The sequence below is a fragment of the Crassostrea angulata genome, chromosome 5, assembly GCF_025612915.1.
Source record: "Crassostrea angulata isolate pt1a10 chromosome 5, ASM2561291v2, whole genome shotgun sequence".
NCBI lineage: Eukaryota > Metazoa > Mollusca > Bivalvia > Ostreida > Ostreidae > Magallana > Magallana angulata.
The window spans coordinates 60,789,794-60,806,115 of record NC_069115.1 but is presented as its reverse complement, the minus strand read 5'-3'; the positions used below and the strand labels follow the sequence as shown (position 1 = coordinate 60,806,115).

The 16,322-nt window shown below is 38.5% G+C and overlaps 1 protein-coding gene across 4 annotated transcripts in view; it reads right to left on the bottom strand.

Annotated features, from left to right (window-relative positions):
* LOC128186237 (uncharacterized) overlaps window positions 1–16,322 on the bottom strand; it is a 56,509-nt gene that overhangs the window by 35,344 nt on the left and 4,843 nt on the right. For 2 of the 4 annotated variants that reach the window (XM_052856019.1, XM_052856018.1), the window contains exons 2-14: window positions 11,798–11,974; window positions 11,169–11,355; window positions 10,707–10,781; window positions 8,798–8,879; window positions 6,789–6,867; window positions 5,319–5,463; window positions 4,944–5,041; window positions 4,375–4,479; window positions 3,815–3,899; window positions 2,897–2,994; window positions 2,387–2,536; window positions 1,454–1,694; window positions 905–1,035 (exon numbers count right to left, since the gene is read on the bottom strand). In XM_052856019.1, coding sequence (XP_052711979.1) covers window positions 905–1,035; window positions 1,454–1,694; window positions 2,387–2,536; window positions 2,897–2,994; window positions 3,815–3,899; window positions 4,375–4,479; window positions 4,944–5,041; window positions 5,319–5,463; window positions 6,789–6,867; window positions 8,798–8,879; window positions 10,707–10,781; window positions 11,169–11,355; window positions 11,798–11,936 — 1,615 coding nt within the window. In that variant the 5' untranslated portion in view covers window positions 11,937–11,974. The other 2 variants (XM_052856020.1, XM_052856021.1) reach the window with 2 other exon arrangements.

The window sequence follows — 16,322 nt, the reverse complement described above, 5'->3', positions numbered from 1 at the left end:
GAAAAAAGTGCATACTACCGGCTATTTTGCACATGTTAAGCTGTTCAGCGCAAGACTGGCCATATAAATGACTGTAATGAAGTATATAAGTACGTGTCGATATATAAACAACACAAAACAGGTGTTATGATAATCAATTATCACATTAAATCTCAGCAGACTTCAAATAACACACTCAATTATTTGTCATTAACTCATTATCAGCTTTCGAAGTTTGGCTTCTTTCGATACGGGGTCACATGTCAGATTCAAAAGTCATGTGACAAAACAGACAAAATGGCCGTTGAAAACAGGCATGTTCAAGCCACGGGACCTAAAAACAGTGGCCGCTGGCCGCGTTAGACAGGTGGCCGCTTAAATCAGTTAAAATATAGTGTAAAACTAAACGGGCGGGATTAAAACTGGCCGCTCATGGCGAGTGGCCGCTGATTAAAGGTGGCCGTAACAGCAGGTGCGACTGTACTTAATTCTGTGATTTCCCCATTCTGTATGAATTTGGAGAATATAAAATTCCCTTTTGTTGTATTTTGAAATATTTCAGAAGTGTCAGAAAAATGAGAGTGGGATTTTCTCCTTGTTATATTTTGCATACTGTGGAATCATTAAATTTCGTGGGGGCCAATTTTCGTGGATTGCTTAAACTTTACAGGTTCATGGGGACGTAATTTCGTGTATTCTCTGAAATCTACAAAGGAAATATGACTTTATTACCCTAATTTATTTATTCGTGGAGGATGTTAATTCGTGGTTGAGAGGTACCCACGAATTCCACGAAAATTGAGCCACCACGAAATCTAATGATTCCATAGTATTTTACTTCTTGCATTTAGATTTACAAGATTACAGTAACTAATAGACAGAAGAAGGTTTATATGTTCAGTACAGCTGTCTGTTGAAGACGTACCTGGCTGCGGTTTCTCGTCGTTGGCGCCATCAAACTGAGGAATCGTGTCCCCCTCCTCATCACTGACTGGCACCGCCTGCGAGTCATTCCAGGTGGTATCCAGACCCTCCAGGTCAAACTCCTCACACTTCCTGATGGGAAAAACAAAAACCAAATAATGGACAAATAGAGAATAAATCTGAAACCGAGAATGAATAGAAACAAACAACACAATTCTAGATCATCAAACAACCCCTTCTCAATGGGAACAAATAACAACAAATAAAGAACAAAGGACAAATAAAGAACAAATACAGAAGAAATAAAGAACAAAGGACAAATAAAGAACAAACAAAGGACAAATAAAGAACAAACAAAGGACAAATAAAGAACAAACAAAGCAAACAAATCTAGGTCATAAAACTGAATTCTTCTTCTTGAGTTTTTTTGAAAAATATTTTTCATTAAAAAGTAGACATAAATTGCTGACTTATCCTATTATAAACACACTGAGGTTCTAATAAAGTACAACTTGATTAGTACAACTGATCCCCAGACACTAGTTCGTACCTCTCTCTGCCTTCCCCACTGTCCTGACTTCCATCTTCCCAAACGACCTGTGACATTTCTAGAGTTTCTGCCTCGTCTTTTTCTGTGGTCTCATCGTCGGGGACAACAGCGGCGTCCAGGAGGATGCTGTCCTTCTCCTCTAGCGTGGTGACTTCACCGGCAGCGGCCTGGGTTGCAGGGGGAGAGCTGTCGTCGGCCAGTGAAGCCAGCAGTGCCGCCAGAGACCGGTCCTGGGGCTCATCTGTAATATTGAAGCTTAGATCTCAATACTCCACCCAAATATTATACTCAGTCAAATTTTCATTTGAGGTTGTTCTACAGACAGGTGTAGTTAAGAATTACAATTTTATGTATAAGCAATCTACTATTGTTGAAGGTGTGTTATCATTTTAAGTTATTGATAATAAAAGTATCACATAATGCCTAGAAGGAATGAGGTGCACCAGACAGTTTTCTTAAAATGACACAAGGGGAGAATAAGGCAGAACTATTCAATTGCTGTTTTGAGAGACTGGGGGTTAGGGTTCTACCCGAGAGCTGTGAGAATTTTCCTGATTTTGAGTTGGGAGGGAAATTAGAGTTCTCATCTGATTGCTGTGAGGGGAAAGGGTGGCAGATTCTCTCCTGATTGTTGTGAATTGGAAGGGTTTTTTTACCTGATTGTGAGTTAAAAGGGGGGAGGGGGGGTGTGGAGTTCTCATCTGATTGCTGTGAGACCACCTGATTGTTGTGAGTTGAGAGGGGGTCGCTGTGGGGGGAGGGGGGGGGGGGGGGGGGGGGGGAGTGGTTGAGGGTTCTCAGGTGGGGGTTGAGGATCTCCCCTGATTGTTGTGGGGGGGGGGGGGGGGAGAAGGGGGGAGATTCCCAACTGATTGTTGTGGGGGGAGGGGGAGATTCCCACTTGATTGCTGCAAGTTGGGAGGGGGTTCTGACCTGATTGCTGGGATAGAGGCGTCGCTGAGAAGTGCTGACTCATGGAGACTACTCTGTGGATGGAGTCCATGTTCACAATGGCCGCCCTGTCTTCTTCTTCCTCCTCCTCCAGGATCACAGTGCTCTGTGAGGCCTCCACGTCCTCCACGTCTAAAATACAAACAGCAATGAAATAGAAATATTTATCTATAGGAGTAATCAACATGTTGGAAGGGGGGGGGGGGGGGGGGGGGTTCTGTTATCTGATATTGCTAAATGTTCATTGTTTGCATGTTTTCTTCACAGACTTTTTCCTTCCTATCCATGTTTATATGACTTTTGAGATGATATATGTGGAAAAACCAATCTTATTCTGTTTGTGTATACTATGGTAGATAAATTAAGGACTGATCATTCTCAAACTCAAATAAGTCAATTCTGACAGGCCACCTCGTGATAGAGGGGATCACAATTATTCATCCAAGTCAAAAAAGTTTAATGTTTATTTCGTTCACTTTTTCAAGAAAGTACCTTCGTTTTGTGTTGAGTGTAAATCCACACTAGATGCTGCCTGGGAAGGAATTATGTCCTCTTGGGATGATTCAGATATGGAATCCGATTGGCTGTCTCTGACAAAACAGATAAAGAACATATAATTTGATTGATCTTTGTGCACAAATTGTTTGCTTTGTCAAAGTCCATGACAATCATCTCCAGATACACAATAGTTTATACCATATTTACGTCAAAGGAGGTCTTAAAATGCTTGACAAAAATAGATTTAAAGAACAAATTATCTTATTGGTTATCTCTGACTTATGACTTTTTACTTTACATGTACAGGAGCTGGCTGGGGACTATTTACTTACAGGTATGGAAGCTGACTGAGGACTATTTACTTACAGGTATAGAAGCTGACTGAGGACTATTTACATACAGGTAAGGGAGCTGACTGAGGACTATTTACTTTACAGGTGTGAGAGCTGACTGAGGACTATTTACTTACAGGTAAGGGAGCTGACTGAGGACTATTTACTTACAGGTAAGGGAGATGACTGAGGACTATTTACTTACAGGTAGCAGAGATGACTGAAGACTATTTACTTACAGGTAAGGGAGCTGACTGAGGACTATTTACTTTACAGGTGTGGGAGCTGACTGAGGACTATTTACTTACAGGTAGCAGAGATGACTGAGGACTATTTACTTACAGGTAAGGGAACTGACTGAGGACTATTTACTTACAGGTAAGGGAGATGACTAAAGACTTTTTACTTACAGGTAAGAGAGCTGACTGAGGACTATATACTTACAGGTAAGGGAGCTGACTGAGAACTATTTACTTACAGGTAAGGGAGATGACTGAGGACTATTTACTTACAGGTAAGGGAGATGACTGAAGACTATTTACTTACAGGTAAGGGAGCTGACTGAGAACTATTTACTTACAGGTAAGGGAGCTGACTGAGGACTATTTCCCTGAAGCGGTCTGAGAGTGCTTGATCACTGTCACTTATCTCCACGGAAACCCGCTCTGCAATCAAATAAAGGACAAATCTAATTACTTTTTAATATATACAATCTATCAAAAAATAAAGAGAAAAAATCTTAAATCTGTCAATGAAAACTATTAAAATTAGCATAACAAGTCTCAAAACTTCTCAAACTTGATCTCAAATATCCCTGAGTAATTGAAACTATCTCAAATATCCCTGATTAATTGAAACTCGATCTCAAATATCCCTGAGTAATTGAAACTTGATCTCAAATATCTTTGATTAATTGAAACTATCTCAAATATCCCTGAGTAATTGAAACTCGATCTCAAGTATCCCAGAGTAATTGAAACTTGATCTCAAATATCTTTGATTAATTGAAACTATCTCAAATATCCCTGAGTAATTGAAACTCGATCTCAAATATCTTTGATTAATTGAAACTATCTCAAATATCCCTGAGTAATTGAAACTATCCCAAGTATCCCTTAGTAAACAAGTTTGTGAGTGTACCCTGGGAGGCGGGCGGGGTGATCTGGGAGGATTGACCCACATTCCTCTTCCTCTGTCGCTCATCCTCCCACAGCGCGGCCAGACCAGGATTGTTTCCAACATTAGCTGTAACAACAACATCAGTGGACTATCATCTTCATGTCCAGTACTAGTATATCTTTTTTAATGAGTGCAGAAATGTTGTATTAAACACCCTTTACACTGTCTCCATCAATTTGTTTTTTTCTTTTTTACTTTTCTTTACTTTTAGGTTACTTTTCCCTGATTTAAATTTTTACACCCAATACAACAATGATCTCTATACTGTAAATTCCTTATATTACGCGAGTACTTAATTCCGCGATCCCGCTGTTTTGTATCAAATGGCGAGAATATAAAATCGCGAACGCTGATCATTCATCCATATTTCTTATAGTTATCAACTCTCAGAAAATAATTGCGAGGTTTTAAAATCCGCGAGGGATGCTTCTCGCGATTTTACGCGGATATAAATTCCTCGCGTTTAATTAGGAATTTACAGTAGTATCCCCCCCCCCTTCCCCCAATTTGAAAAACGTTACTACAGCTACCATCTACTTCCTGTCGATTGAGGATGTCCGCAGCCACCACATCTACTTCCAGTTCACACGTGCTCTGTCGGAGAACGTCTGACCCCAGGTACATGTCCCTGAAAGGCAATGGATAAATCATGTGAAAATCAACTTCAGTTTCAAATTTTGTTAGGAAGAGGAGAATCGACTTTTGATTTGTTATAATCACAAAATTAACATTACCTTGGTTGTTTTTACAAATAAACACAACTATTATCAGATAGGCGTGTTTTGGCCTTTCTATCATATTGGCCTTTATTTAACCATTCAGAAAGGCCAGCGGTCAATGTAATGCTGCACTGTCCTTGGTTGACAGTCTGGGGGTCAACCTAATGCTGCCCTGTCATTGGTTACCTGGAGATGGTGTCTGAGTTCCAGAGAGGCTGACTCGGGGACAGAGATGCGTTATTGAGCCAGTCCTGGAGCGATCCATCTGGAGAAGTAGGGGTGGTCGGGTCAGACCGATGGAGCGACTCTGGGTCATTGGGGTTAGCATTCTCTGTCAAAACCATGTTATATACACATTTAAAGAGATGAACAGACAACATCTTCTCATAACACATACAAATTACAACTAGAAAACTGACCAGTCAGGAAGGGCCCCGCTATGACAATTAATATAGAGAAGTGAAAAAAACTTTGAATTCCATCCTCTTTATATTAACAATGATGAAAAATAAATGCCCGGCAGAAGATGTAAAGAACTGGAATATATAGGATCTCGTGATTTGTAGTTGGATATGATTTTCATCCAACAATTTAAGTGTTTTTTTCTTGAGCCTTAGTGAGGGGATAAAACACACAAGTTGGATAAAAATCATATTATACTACAAATCATGAGATTCTATTTATCCCATATTTTATACACCGCAATCAATGTTTACACTGTTTATAAAACTCTACATTATTTTTACTTCATTATGCCTAGGCAAATCCCATTGTAAAGTCACAACTCTGGAATATCAAAAAAATATCCAATGAGTCATATCCACGGGATAAAGTGGGTTAACATGGGATGAAATAAAATTTGTTAAAAAAACAAAGAATTGATACCAATGCAATGATACCTAGGCTTTGCCTCTCTTCAATAAAACTATCATAAATCATTGTGTACGGTATTTTAACCCCAAAAAATATGAATATTATATTTCAAATCCATATTTCAAAGAATGTACACAATACTACACATCATTCAAAATTGACCTTAACTTCAAAACAAAGTTCATTTGCAGACACAGGCAGTGCAGTAATTAATCTCAATGTGACAGATAAAGATAAAGCTTAGGATTTTCTTCCTGTGGAAGGTTAATTAATCCCAAAGGACAAATATTGCACAGCCTTCCATGTATACAATGGTAACATTCTCAGCAGTTATCTCTCTTTGCCCATTCATTCTCAGCAGTTATCTCTCTTTGCCCATTCTTCTTATGCATAGTTATGAATCTACCCCACCACCCCAGCTCCAAACCAGAAGACATAGAGAACCAAACTTAGCATCAAAATATGTATTTCTGCCTACTGAACTACCATACCAAATTTGAACTTGATTGGGCAACCATAAAAAAAGTTATTAGAAAAAAACAGGAAATTTGTGGACGGAAGAGTGACAGACGGACGGACGGACAGAAGGACGGACGGACAGAGTGATTACTATAGGGCACCCGCAAATCCTTGCAGGGCCCTAATTAAATCATTATGTTTTATATAAATTAAATTATTTTTATTTCGAACCTCAAGAGAGAATCTAAATTGGGAATGAAGGGTAAAGATCGGTGACAAACTTTATATAGAAGACTCTAATATTACAGGGTTCTAGTTACTCACCATCCTGGGCTTTCCTCCTGAACTTGACAGCTGCCACATTCAACATGTTCATCCCATACAAGTTGTAGTCAATGAACATCTAAACAGAAACAATCTCAGTCAGTCTACTTTGGTCAAATAAGCATTTGCTCATCTCCATTATTTTCAGTCTTATAGTTCTAAAACATTTGTTAAAAAAGATGTTTGATGTTCTTTTCATATTGTAAGTTTATCAAACTGATTATTGACCTGTGTCTTGTAGTTAACCTGTGGTGTAAATAATACTTGTACTTGTACACATAGTGTATAACGTAAAACATGGTTATAGCGAACACGCTTATAATGAATTGACGCTTACAGCGAAGTGATTTCATTCCCCAGGTCTCTATTTCATGTTGTAAACTTGACGGATATAACGAATTATGCTTATAACGAAGTTAAATTAGCCGTCCCTGGGACTTCATTATAAGCGTGTTTTACTGTATTCACATATAGTGTATAGAAAGTTACATGTAGTGTATATATACTTGGAGTGTGCACTACGTTACATGTAGTGTATATAGACTTGAAGTGTGTACCAAGTTATGTGAAGTGTATATTGACTTGAAGTTTGTACTAAGCTATGTGTAGTGTATATTGACTTGGAGTGTGTACCAAGTTTTGTGTAGTGTATATTGACTTGGAGTGTGTATCAAGTTATGTTTAGTGTAAATTGACTTGGAGTGTGAACCAAGTTACATGTAGTGTATATATACTTAGAGTGTGCACTACGTTACATGTAGTGTATATAGACTTGAAGTGTGTACCAAGTTATGTAAATTGTGTATTTTGACTTGAAGTGTGTACCAAGTTATGTGTAGTGTATATTGACTTGGAGTGTGTACCAAGTTATGTGTAGTGTATATTGACATGGAGTGTGTACCAAGTTATGTGTAGTGTATATTGACTTGGAGTGTGTACAAAGTTATGTGAAGTGTATATAGACTTGGAGTGTGTACCAAGTTATGTGTAGTGTATATTGACTTGGAGTGTGCACTAAGTTATGTTTAGTGTATATTGACTTGGAGTGTGTACCAAGTTATGTGTAGTGTATATTGACTTGGAGTGTGCACTAAGTTATGTTTAGTGTATATTGACTTGGAGTGTGTACCAAGTTATGTGTAGTGTATATTGACTTGGAGTGTGCACTAAGTTACATTTAGTGAATATAGACTTGGAGTGGGTACTAAGCTACATACAGTGTATATGTACATAAAGTATGTACAAAGATACATGTAGTGTATATCTACTTGTAGTGTTTACAAAGTTACACATAGTGTATATTTACTTGTAGTATGTGAAAAGTTACATGTAATGTGTTTTACTGTGGAATCATTTAATTTTGTGGGGGCCAATTTTCGTGGGTTGTGGAATTTTTGCTTATTCGTGGGGACGTATTTCCGTGGATGCGTCGGTTTTCAGTTTCAGAGGGAAAACTAAATCTTTTATAATTAGTTTTCGTGGAGGATGTCAATTCATGGGTGAGAGGTATCCATGAATACCACGAAAATTGAGCCACCTCGAATTCTAATGATTCCACAGTAACTTGATTAGTGTACGAAGTTACATGCAGTGTATATTCACTTACAGTGTATACCAAGTTACACATAGTGTATATTTACTTGTACTATGTACTAAGTTATATGTAGTGTATATTCACTTACAGTGTGTACCAAGTTACACATAGAGTATATTTACTTGTACTGTGTACTTAGTTACACATAGTTTATATTTACTTGTAGTATTTGAAAAGTTACATGTAATGTATATCAACTTGAGGAGTGTACTCAGTTACATGTAGTGTACATTCACATACAGTGTGTACCAAGTTACAGATAGTGTATATTTACTTGTAGTATATACTAAATTACATGTAGTGTGCGAGGAAATTCTCCTGTAAGTTACTTGTGGTGTATATCTACTGGTGGATACAGACACCTGCTGTACATGGCACGTATACACCTGTAAGTTACCTGTATGTGTGATTTTACCTGTAGGGTGTAAGGTATGTGAGACTCGTGGGGCTGAAATCCTTTGTTTAACACAGCTCCCCCCAACAATAAATCAGCAGCTCTGAAAAAAAAGCAAAAGAAATGTCTGTCTATTTTTATTATTTCTATTTTTGTCAAAATATTTCTTATGCATACAAGGGAAATACTATCCATCATCCTTTATTTTTAATTAGTACATCGACTTCAGTTTGGGTTCTTATCTATTAGCCTGTTTTGTCCACTCAACTGACAACAATACCTTTAACAACAGACACTGTAATTTCCTTATATTACGCGAGTACTTATTTCCGCGATCCAGCCGTTTTGCATCAAATCACTAGAATATAAAATCACAAATGCAGAACTTTTCTCCTTATTTCTTATAATTGTTAACTCTCAGAAAATAATGGCGAGATTTTAAAATCCGCAAAGCGTGTTTCTCTTCTTGCAATTTTACGCGGATATTAATTCCTCACGTTTAATTAGGAATCTACAGTAATTATTTCATTAGAGTTAGTTCCCTTGTTAAAATTAAGAATAAATTATACATATAGGATGAGTGGCCTCATTAAACTATTCAGCTCATCACGACTCTATTGAAGAAAGCAGACTAAATGCTAAAATGCAGGTAAACTTTGACTTTTGCTATAAATCCTGTTTACAGGTTATCAGAGTTTCCTTGTAATGGAGGATTACCACAGAAGATAGTACTGATTAAATCTGCATACATTCTAAAACTTTTTCAGTGATAATGTGAGCAGATTAATGTCAAGAGTGATAATGTGAGCAGATTAATGTCAAGAGAACTTAAGCACTGTCTGTATACTCTCCCCCACTGCACCCCACCCACCCACCCCCTAAAACTTCTGACGGTATTCTGACAATTAAACAATTAACAAGTCTTCTTCACAGCTCTTATCTTCTATCTGATTGCTGCTATGGTAACCAGGTAATTCTTCAGAAGATCTAGGACACTTACAGGTAATGTAAAGTTACTGTAGGGGTATCATAATCAGCACTTTATCAATGTTACACCTTGACCTACTTCTGCCTTCTCTCAGTCCAGTGAATCTTATGTATAATAATACATACAGTTTGTACCTATATTGAACTTTTGATACAAACCCATTCTTCCTAATCTTCATGTAAACCTGCTCAACAAGATCAGAAAAAGACACCCCCTCAACACATTAGTAAAACTCAAACTCACATTTCATGCTCCATATATACAATCATTATAATTCATCATAATAGTTCATGCAATGAATACAATTACAAAATTGATTTATGCATTCATTTTGAGTAAGATTAAAATTTGGGAGCAGAGGGCATGAGCTTGAGTTGGGAGCATACTCTCAAAAATCCTATAACCAGCTTCCACAAAATAATGTTGGGATTGTAGAAATATGAGACTTACGTCCAGATGATGTTGGGATTGTAGAAACATGAGACTTACCTCCGGATGATGTTGGAATTGTTGTATGATGAGACTTACCTCCGGATGATGTTGGGATTATAGAATGAGACTTACCTCCGGATGATGTTGGGATTGTAGAATGAGACTTACCTCCGGATAATGTTGGAATTGTTGTCTGATGAGACTTACCTCCTGATGATGTTGGGATTATAGAATGAGACTTACCTTCGGATGATGTTGGGATTGTAGTATGATAAGACTTACCTCTGGATGATGTTCGGTTTATAGAATGATGAGTCTTACCTCCGGATGATGTTGGGATTGTAGTATGATAAGACTTACCTCTGGATGATGTTGAGATTGTAGTATGATGAGACTTACCTCCGGATGATGGTAGGATTAAAGAATGAAACTTACCTTCGGATGATGGTGGGAATATAGAATGAGACTTACCTCCGGATGATTATGGGATTATAGAATGATGAGACTTACCTTCGGATGATGTTGGGATTGTAGAAGTAGATTTTCAGAAATTGCTGTTCTCTTTCATAAAACCCATACATCGGTCTGTTTAAAGAAAAATCACACATAAGCTAACACAAATTGTCAGACTTTAATTAAGGGACATTTTCACTGTTCATAAACGAAAAGTGAAGAAATAGCATGTTGGAAATTTAACCTCTTTAATTTGGTAATATCATGTATGAATATGTATGCCAACATATGTATATTGTGGAAATATCTGTTTTTCATTCAATGAAGCAAGTCTTCCTCTCTTGAGTATGTGTTAATATATTTTACAAGCGTATTGACATTGTATGAATGTTTACAGTAATGTATCCTCTTGTTGCCTCTACAGAGCCCGTAATTAGTAAATGAATTGTTCTTTATTAAAATAAGTGGGTTCTCTGTATCACATAAACTTCCCCACTAGTTTTGTTATAGAAATCTTACATTCCGGAGACCATGTTGATTTTGTACACGTGCTGCGTCTCCGCGGAGGCATTGCCCTGGGCTACGTTGATGGCTTTATCCAGACTGTTGGCAAAAAGACGTAAGTATCTGTCCCAGGGCTGGGTTCCATCATACAGCACATACAAGTACGGAAACACCCCATGCACATGCATGCATGCCTTCTGACCTGCAAACAGTAACAAGATTTTTATGGACAGACCTAACATTGAAACAATATATACATTAATACCGAAAATTCAACATCAGATCAGACTGTTTTTTAAGTTTAACTTGCTAATGCATTCATTTAAATACAAAACACAGTTGGATATACACAGTAATTTTAATAATTCTGATCAATTTGCTTTTTTCAAATGTGAATATAAGTAATAAACAGCAGTGTTAAAAGTTCAACGGGATATGAACTTGGTTGGTACATGATCAAATCCGGGCTTCACAGGATTTGATCATGTGACCAACCAAGTTCAAATCTCTTTTTAACTTGCTGTTTATTTCTTAATTATATAGATTCTTTTTTCTTAAAATAAATACGGTTTTGACAAATTGAGTCATTTTTAAATTGTAACCAATTAGAAAAGTCCGGTAAACGAGGCCCTGATTGAGCATACCTTGTGGAGTGGAGCCAAACACTCGGATGACCGGGACTTTCTTCACGACTGAGGCCCTAAAATCGGCATACTGGACATCTAGGCCGGGGATGGGGGGGCCCTGGTAGTGGTCTGTTGTGACGATTCGTACTGCGAACATGCTGGACAGCCTCTCTGTTACAGCCTAAGATTCATTTTCTGTTAAAGTAAAAAAGAGAATAACTATAAATAATGTACACTATAAATACAATGCACCATGTAACTTGATTGGGGGGGGGGGGGGGGTGTTTGCCAGTGCAAATATTTGCATTTTGTTTCTAAAAAAAGGGTTCATATCATTTTTTGTTATTTTCTGCCATGTCTGAAAAAGCGGTACATCTTCTGAAGGGTCATGAAAAAGTGGTTTTCAGGATGAAATAAAATAATATCAAATTTTGTTGTTGAATTTCATGTGTTTGAGATGATATCACAAAATTTTATCAAAACATAGCACCCAACAGAAAATTCCGTTATAGGGTGATGAATCACACTTCAATATGTATTCTGTATTAATGCAACAGCAAACAGTTCCAGGACAGATGACATTAAATTCGTTACAGAGGAAGACAAAACAGCCATTAGATTTGTGAAACATCCCTGTTACAAGATAAAAGACAGTAGAAAACACTAGGAGAAACCCATTGTAATGTCTCCCCCAGGAATCAATATATCTGCAGCTCCGTGTGACTGCCCACAGAAATCAGCCGAATTCAGCAGTAGGAGAAAAACTGTTGGTAAAGATGATCCACACAAGACATCAGCTAGAAACACTGGGTCATTATAGCCTTATGGAGTTCAAAGGTTTTAAAAATAGACGTGGTATCTGATACCAAGCAAAAGATATCCGATACATCATTCACTGATGGATGTCATCCGATATCACTCTTCAATGTGTGTCATCCGACTCGAGCTGTTAACTCTCAGAATTATCTCATCCTCCACAGAAATCTAACAGAATCACAGAAACACCACATGTAGAAGGAGCTCAGACTTTGTACCACAACACACAGAGAAACACCACATGTAGAGAGAGCTCAGACTTTGTACCACAACACACAGAAAAACCACATGTAGAGGGAGCTCAGACTTTGTACCACAACACACAGAAACACCACATGTAGAGAGAGCTCAGACTTTGTACCACAACACACAGAAACACCACATGTAGACGGAGCTCAGACTTTGTACCACAACACACAGAAACACCACATGTAGAGGGAGCTCAGACTTTGTACCACAACACACAGAAACACCACATGTAGACGGAGCTCAGACTTTGTACCACAACACACAGAAACACCACATGTAGAGGGAGCTCAGACTTTGTACCACAACACACAGAAACACCACATGTAGACGGAGCTCAGACTTTGTACCACAACACACAGAAACACCATATGTAGAGAGAGCTCAGACTTTGTACCACAACACACAGAAACACCACATGTAGAGGGAGCTCAGACTTTGTACCACAACACACAGAAACACCACATGTAGACGGAGCTCAGACTTTGTACCACAACACACAGAAACACCACATGTAGAGGGAGCTCAGACTTTGTACCACAACACACAGAAACACCACATGTAGACGGAGCTCAGACTTTGTACCACAACACACAGAAACACCACATGTAGAGAGAGCTCAGACTTTGTACCACAACACACAGAAACACCACATGTAGAGGGAGCTCAGACTTTGTACCACAACAGGATTCCATACACAGCTCCACTTCCTCCACCGCTCCACGAATCAATATAGCTCCACTTCCTCCACTGCTCCATGAATCAATATAGCTCCACTTCTTCCATTGCTCCATGAAACAATATAGCTCCACTTCCTCCATCGCTCCATGAATCAATATAGCTCCACTTCCTCCACCGCTCCATGAAACAATATAGCTCCACTTTCTCCACTGCTCATGAATCAATATAGCTCCACTTCCTCCATCGCTCCATGAATCAATATAGCTCCACTTCCTCCATCGCTCCATGAATCAATCCTGTTTAGAGGGATAAAGTGAAGGACTCCGTCACTCCACAGGAAGCGTCACAAAGATCACCCCAACAACAGACACAGATAAGTAAGGAGGCTAATCCCACAGACAAACTAAGTAAGGAGGCTAATCCCTGACCACAGACAAACTAAGTAAGGAGGCTAATCCCTGACCACAGACAAACTAAGTAAGGAGGCTAATCCCACAGACAAACTAAGCCATCAGTTTATGTCCTGATGTAATCATTCATTTAGATGACATCATGGGGGTTGGAGAGTTTAGGGGTGGTAAAGGGGGGGGGGGGGGGGGGGGGAGAACGGGTAAAAAGAACAGAGCATTTGTTTCAGATGCTCTGTACATTCGAAGGTTATACAACATATTTAATTCAATTTCAAATAAATTACATCTTGTACCCAACTGATCATGTCTATAAAAAGATTTGTAAAAGATCTGCGGAAACCCCCTTTACCATCACTACCAGTCCACTATCACATGTCAGTGACTACCTCCCCCACCTCCCTCCCCTCCTTATCCATACACAGTGGCACACACATTACACATTATATCTACATAGATATACACCGTTATCTACCTTTACCTGTCCTGCTAGCACACCATTCTGTGAGAGGACACTGATGTTGGGGAATCCCCCAGTCTTGGGGATTCCCCCCACACACACTGGACCTATATTGCCTGGTGCAATCAGTGTCTTTAGTCGACACTGGAGATTACTCCCCATGCATTGTGAACCCAGATGGATGAAGAAATTCTTACCTTGCTGAAATCTTGCAGCATGCAAGGAAACTCACTGAATGTTAATTCAAACAATATGTCTGTCTATGATGTCTAAATGGTTCAAATACTAATGCAGGAATCTCTCAAAGATGCTAGTCCTGATAAATTTGTTGACCGGTAGCACGTGAGCAGGGAGAGAGAGAGCACGAGGTGAATGAGATGTATGTGTTCATTGTTCCACATCACTGGGTATTCACCTCATGTCATCATGTCAACACACTGTACAGCTAGTCATGCACGAAATGAATGGACCCGACAAAGGTCAATAGGTCAGCCTTACTATGACATTCTTTTCTTACAATTTAGATCATCATTCATCAAAAAATTTCCATTCTGATTCTACATTCTTCATTTCAATTCTTCTGATTAATTTATAAAATCTTGATAGTCGCTGCACTTCCCTCACTTCGAATTAAAATTCAAACATGGTTCCTTTGAAAATAAAAAACTAATTGTCACCGTTGAGCACCTATATCAAACATGCATTGCAGTTGACGTTTTATTTATTTCTATCAGAGAGCAGTGCACTTTACTGCAGGTCATCAGGATCTGTGAGGATCCACAATGTAACCGCTAACTTCATGCCAGTCAGTAAATCAACACCCCACCAGGGTTTCTTTTATGTGGATACATTAAGAATATTTACTGATGACAGCCCAACCTGGGAAATCTCATAAAACACATGGGCAGCCTACTGTAAAGTTCTGCATAAAGTCCTTATTAACAGAGAAGGTTGGCATTAAAACTCTACCTTTAATTTCTTCTTTTTCTTCTCTCTCTCTCACTCTCTCTCTCCTCTCTCTGTCTGTCTCTGTCTGTCTCTGTTTGTCTGTCTCTCTCTCTCTCTCTCTCTTTTTAATGATATATTAGTATCAGGAACTGTGATGGACCACCTAGAACCTATGTCAGAGAGGTAGTCTAAGCAAATCAAAGTCTGTTCTATAATTGATAAAAATCTCCAAACAAAGAGACAATCCCATCAGTACAGTCTAGTACAAATCTGTAACCATCAGTACAGTCTAGTACAAATCTGTAACAATCAGTACAGTCTACTACAAATCTGTAACCATCAGTACAGTCTACTACAAATCTGTAACCATCAGTACAGTCTACTACAAATCTGTAACCATCAGTACAGTCTACTACAAATCTGTAACCATCAGTACAGTCTAGTACAAATCTGTAACCATCAGTACAGTCTACTACAAATCTGTAACCATCAGTACAGTCCAGTACAAATCTGTAACCATCAGTACAGTCTAGTACAAATCTGTAACCATCAGTACAGTCCAGTACAAATCTGTAACAATCAGTACAGTCTAGTACAAATCTGTAACCATCAGTACAGTCTAGTACAAATCTGTAACCATCAGTACAGTCTAGTACAAATCTGTAACCATCAGTACAGTCTACTACAAATCTGTAACCATCAGTACAGTCTACTACAAATCTGTAACCATCAGTACAGTCTACTACAAATCTGTTACCATCAGTACAGTCTAGTACAAATCTGTAACCATCAGTACAGTCTAGTACAAATCTGTAACCATCAGTACAGTCTAGTACAAATCTGTAACAATCAGTACAGTCTAGTACAAATCTGTAACCATCAGTACAGTCTACTACAAATCTGTAACCATCAGTACAGTCTAGTACAAATCTGTAACCATCAGTACAGTCTAGTACAAATCTGTAACAATCAGTACAGTCTAGTA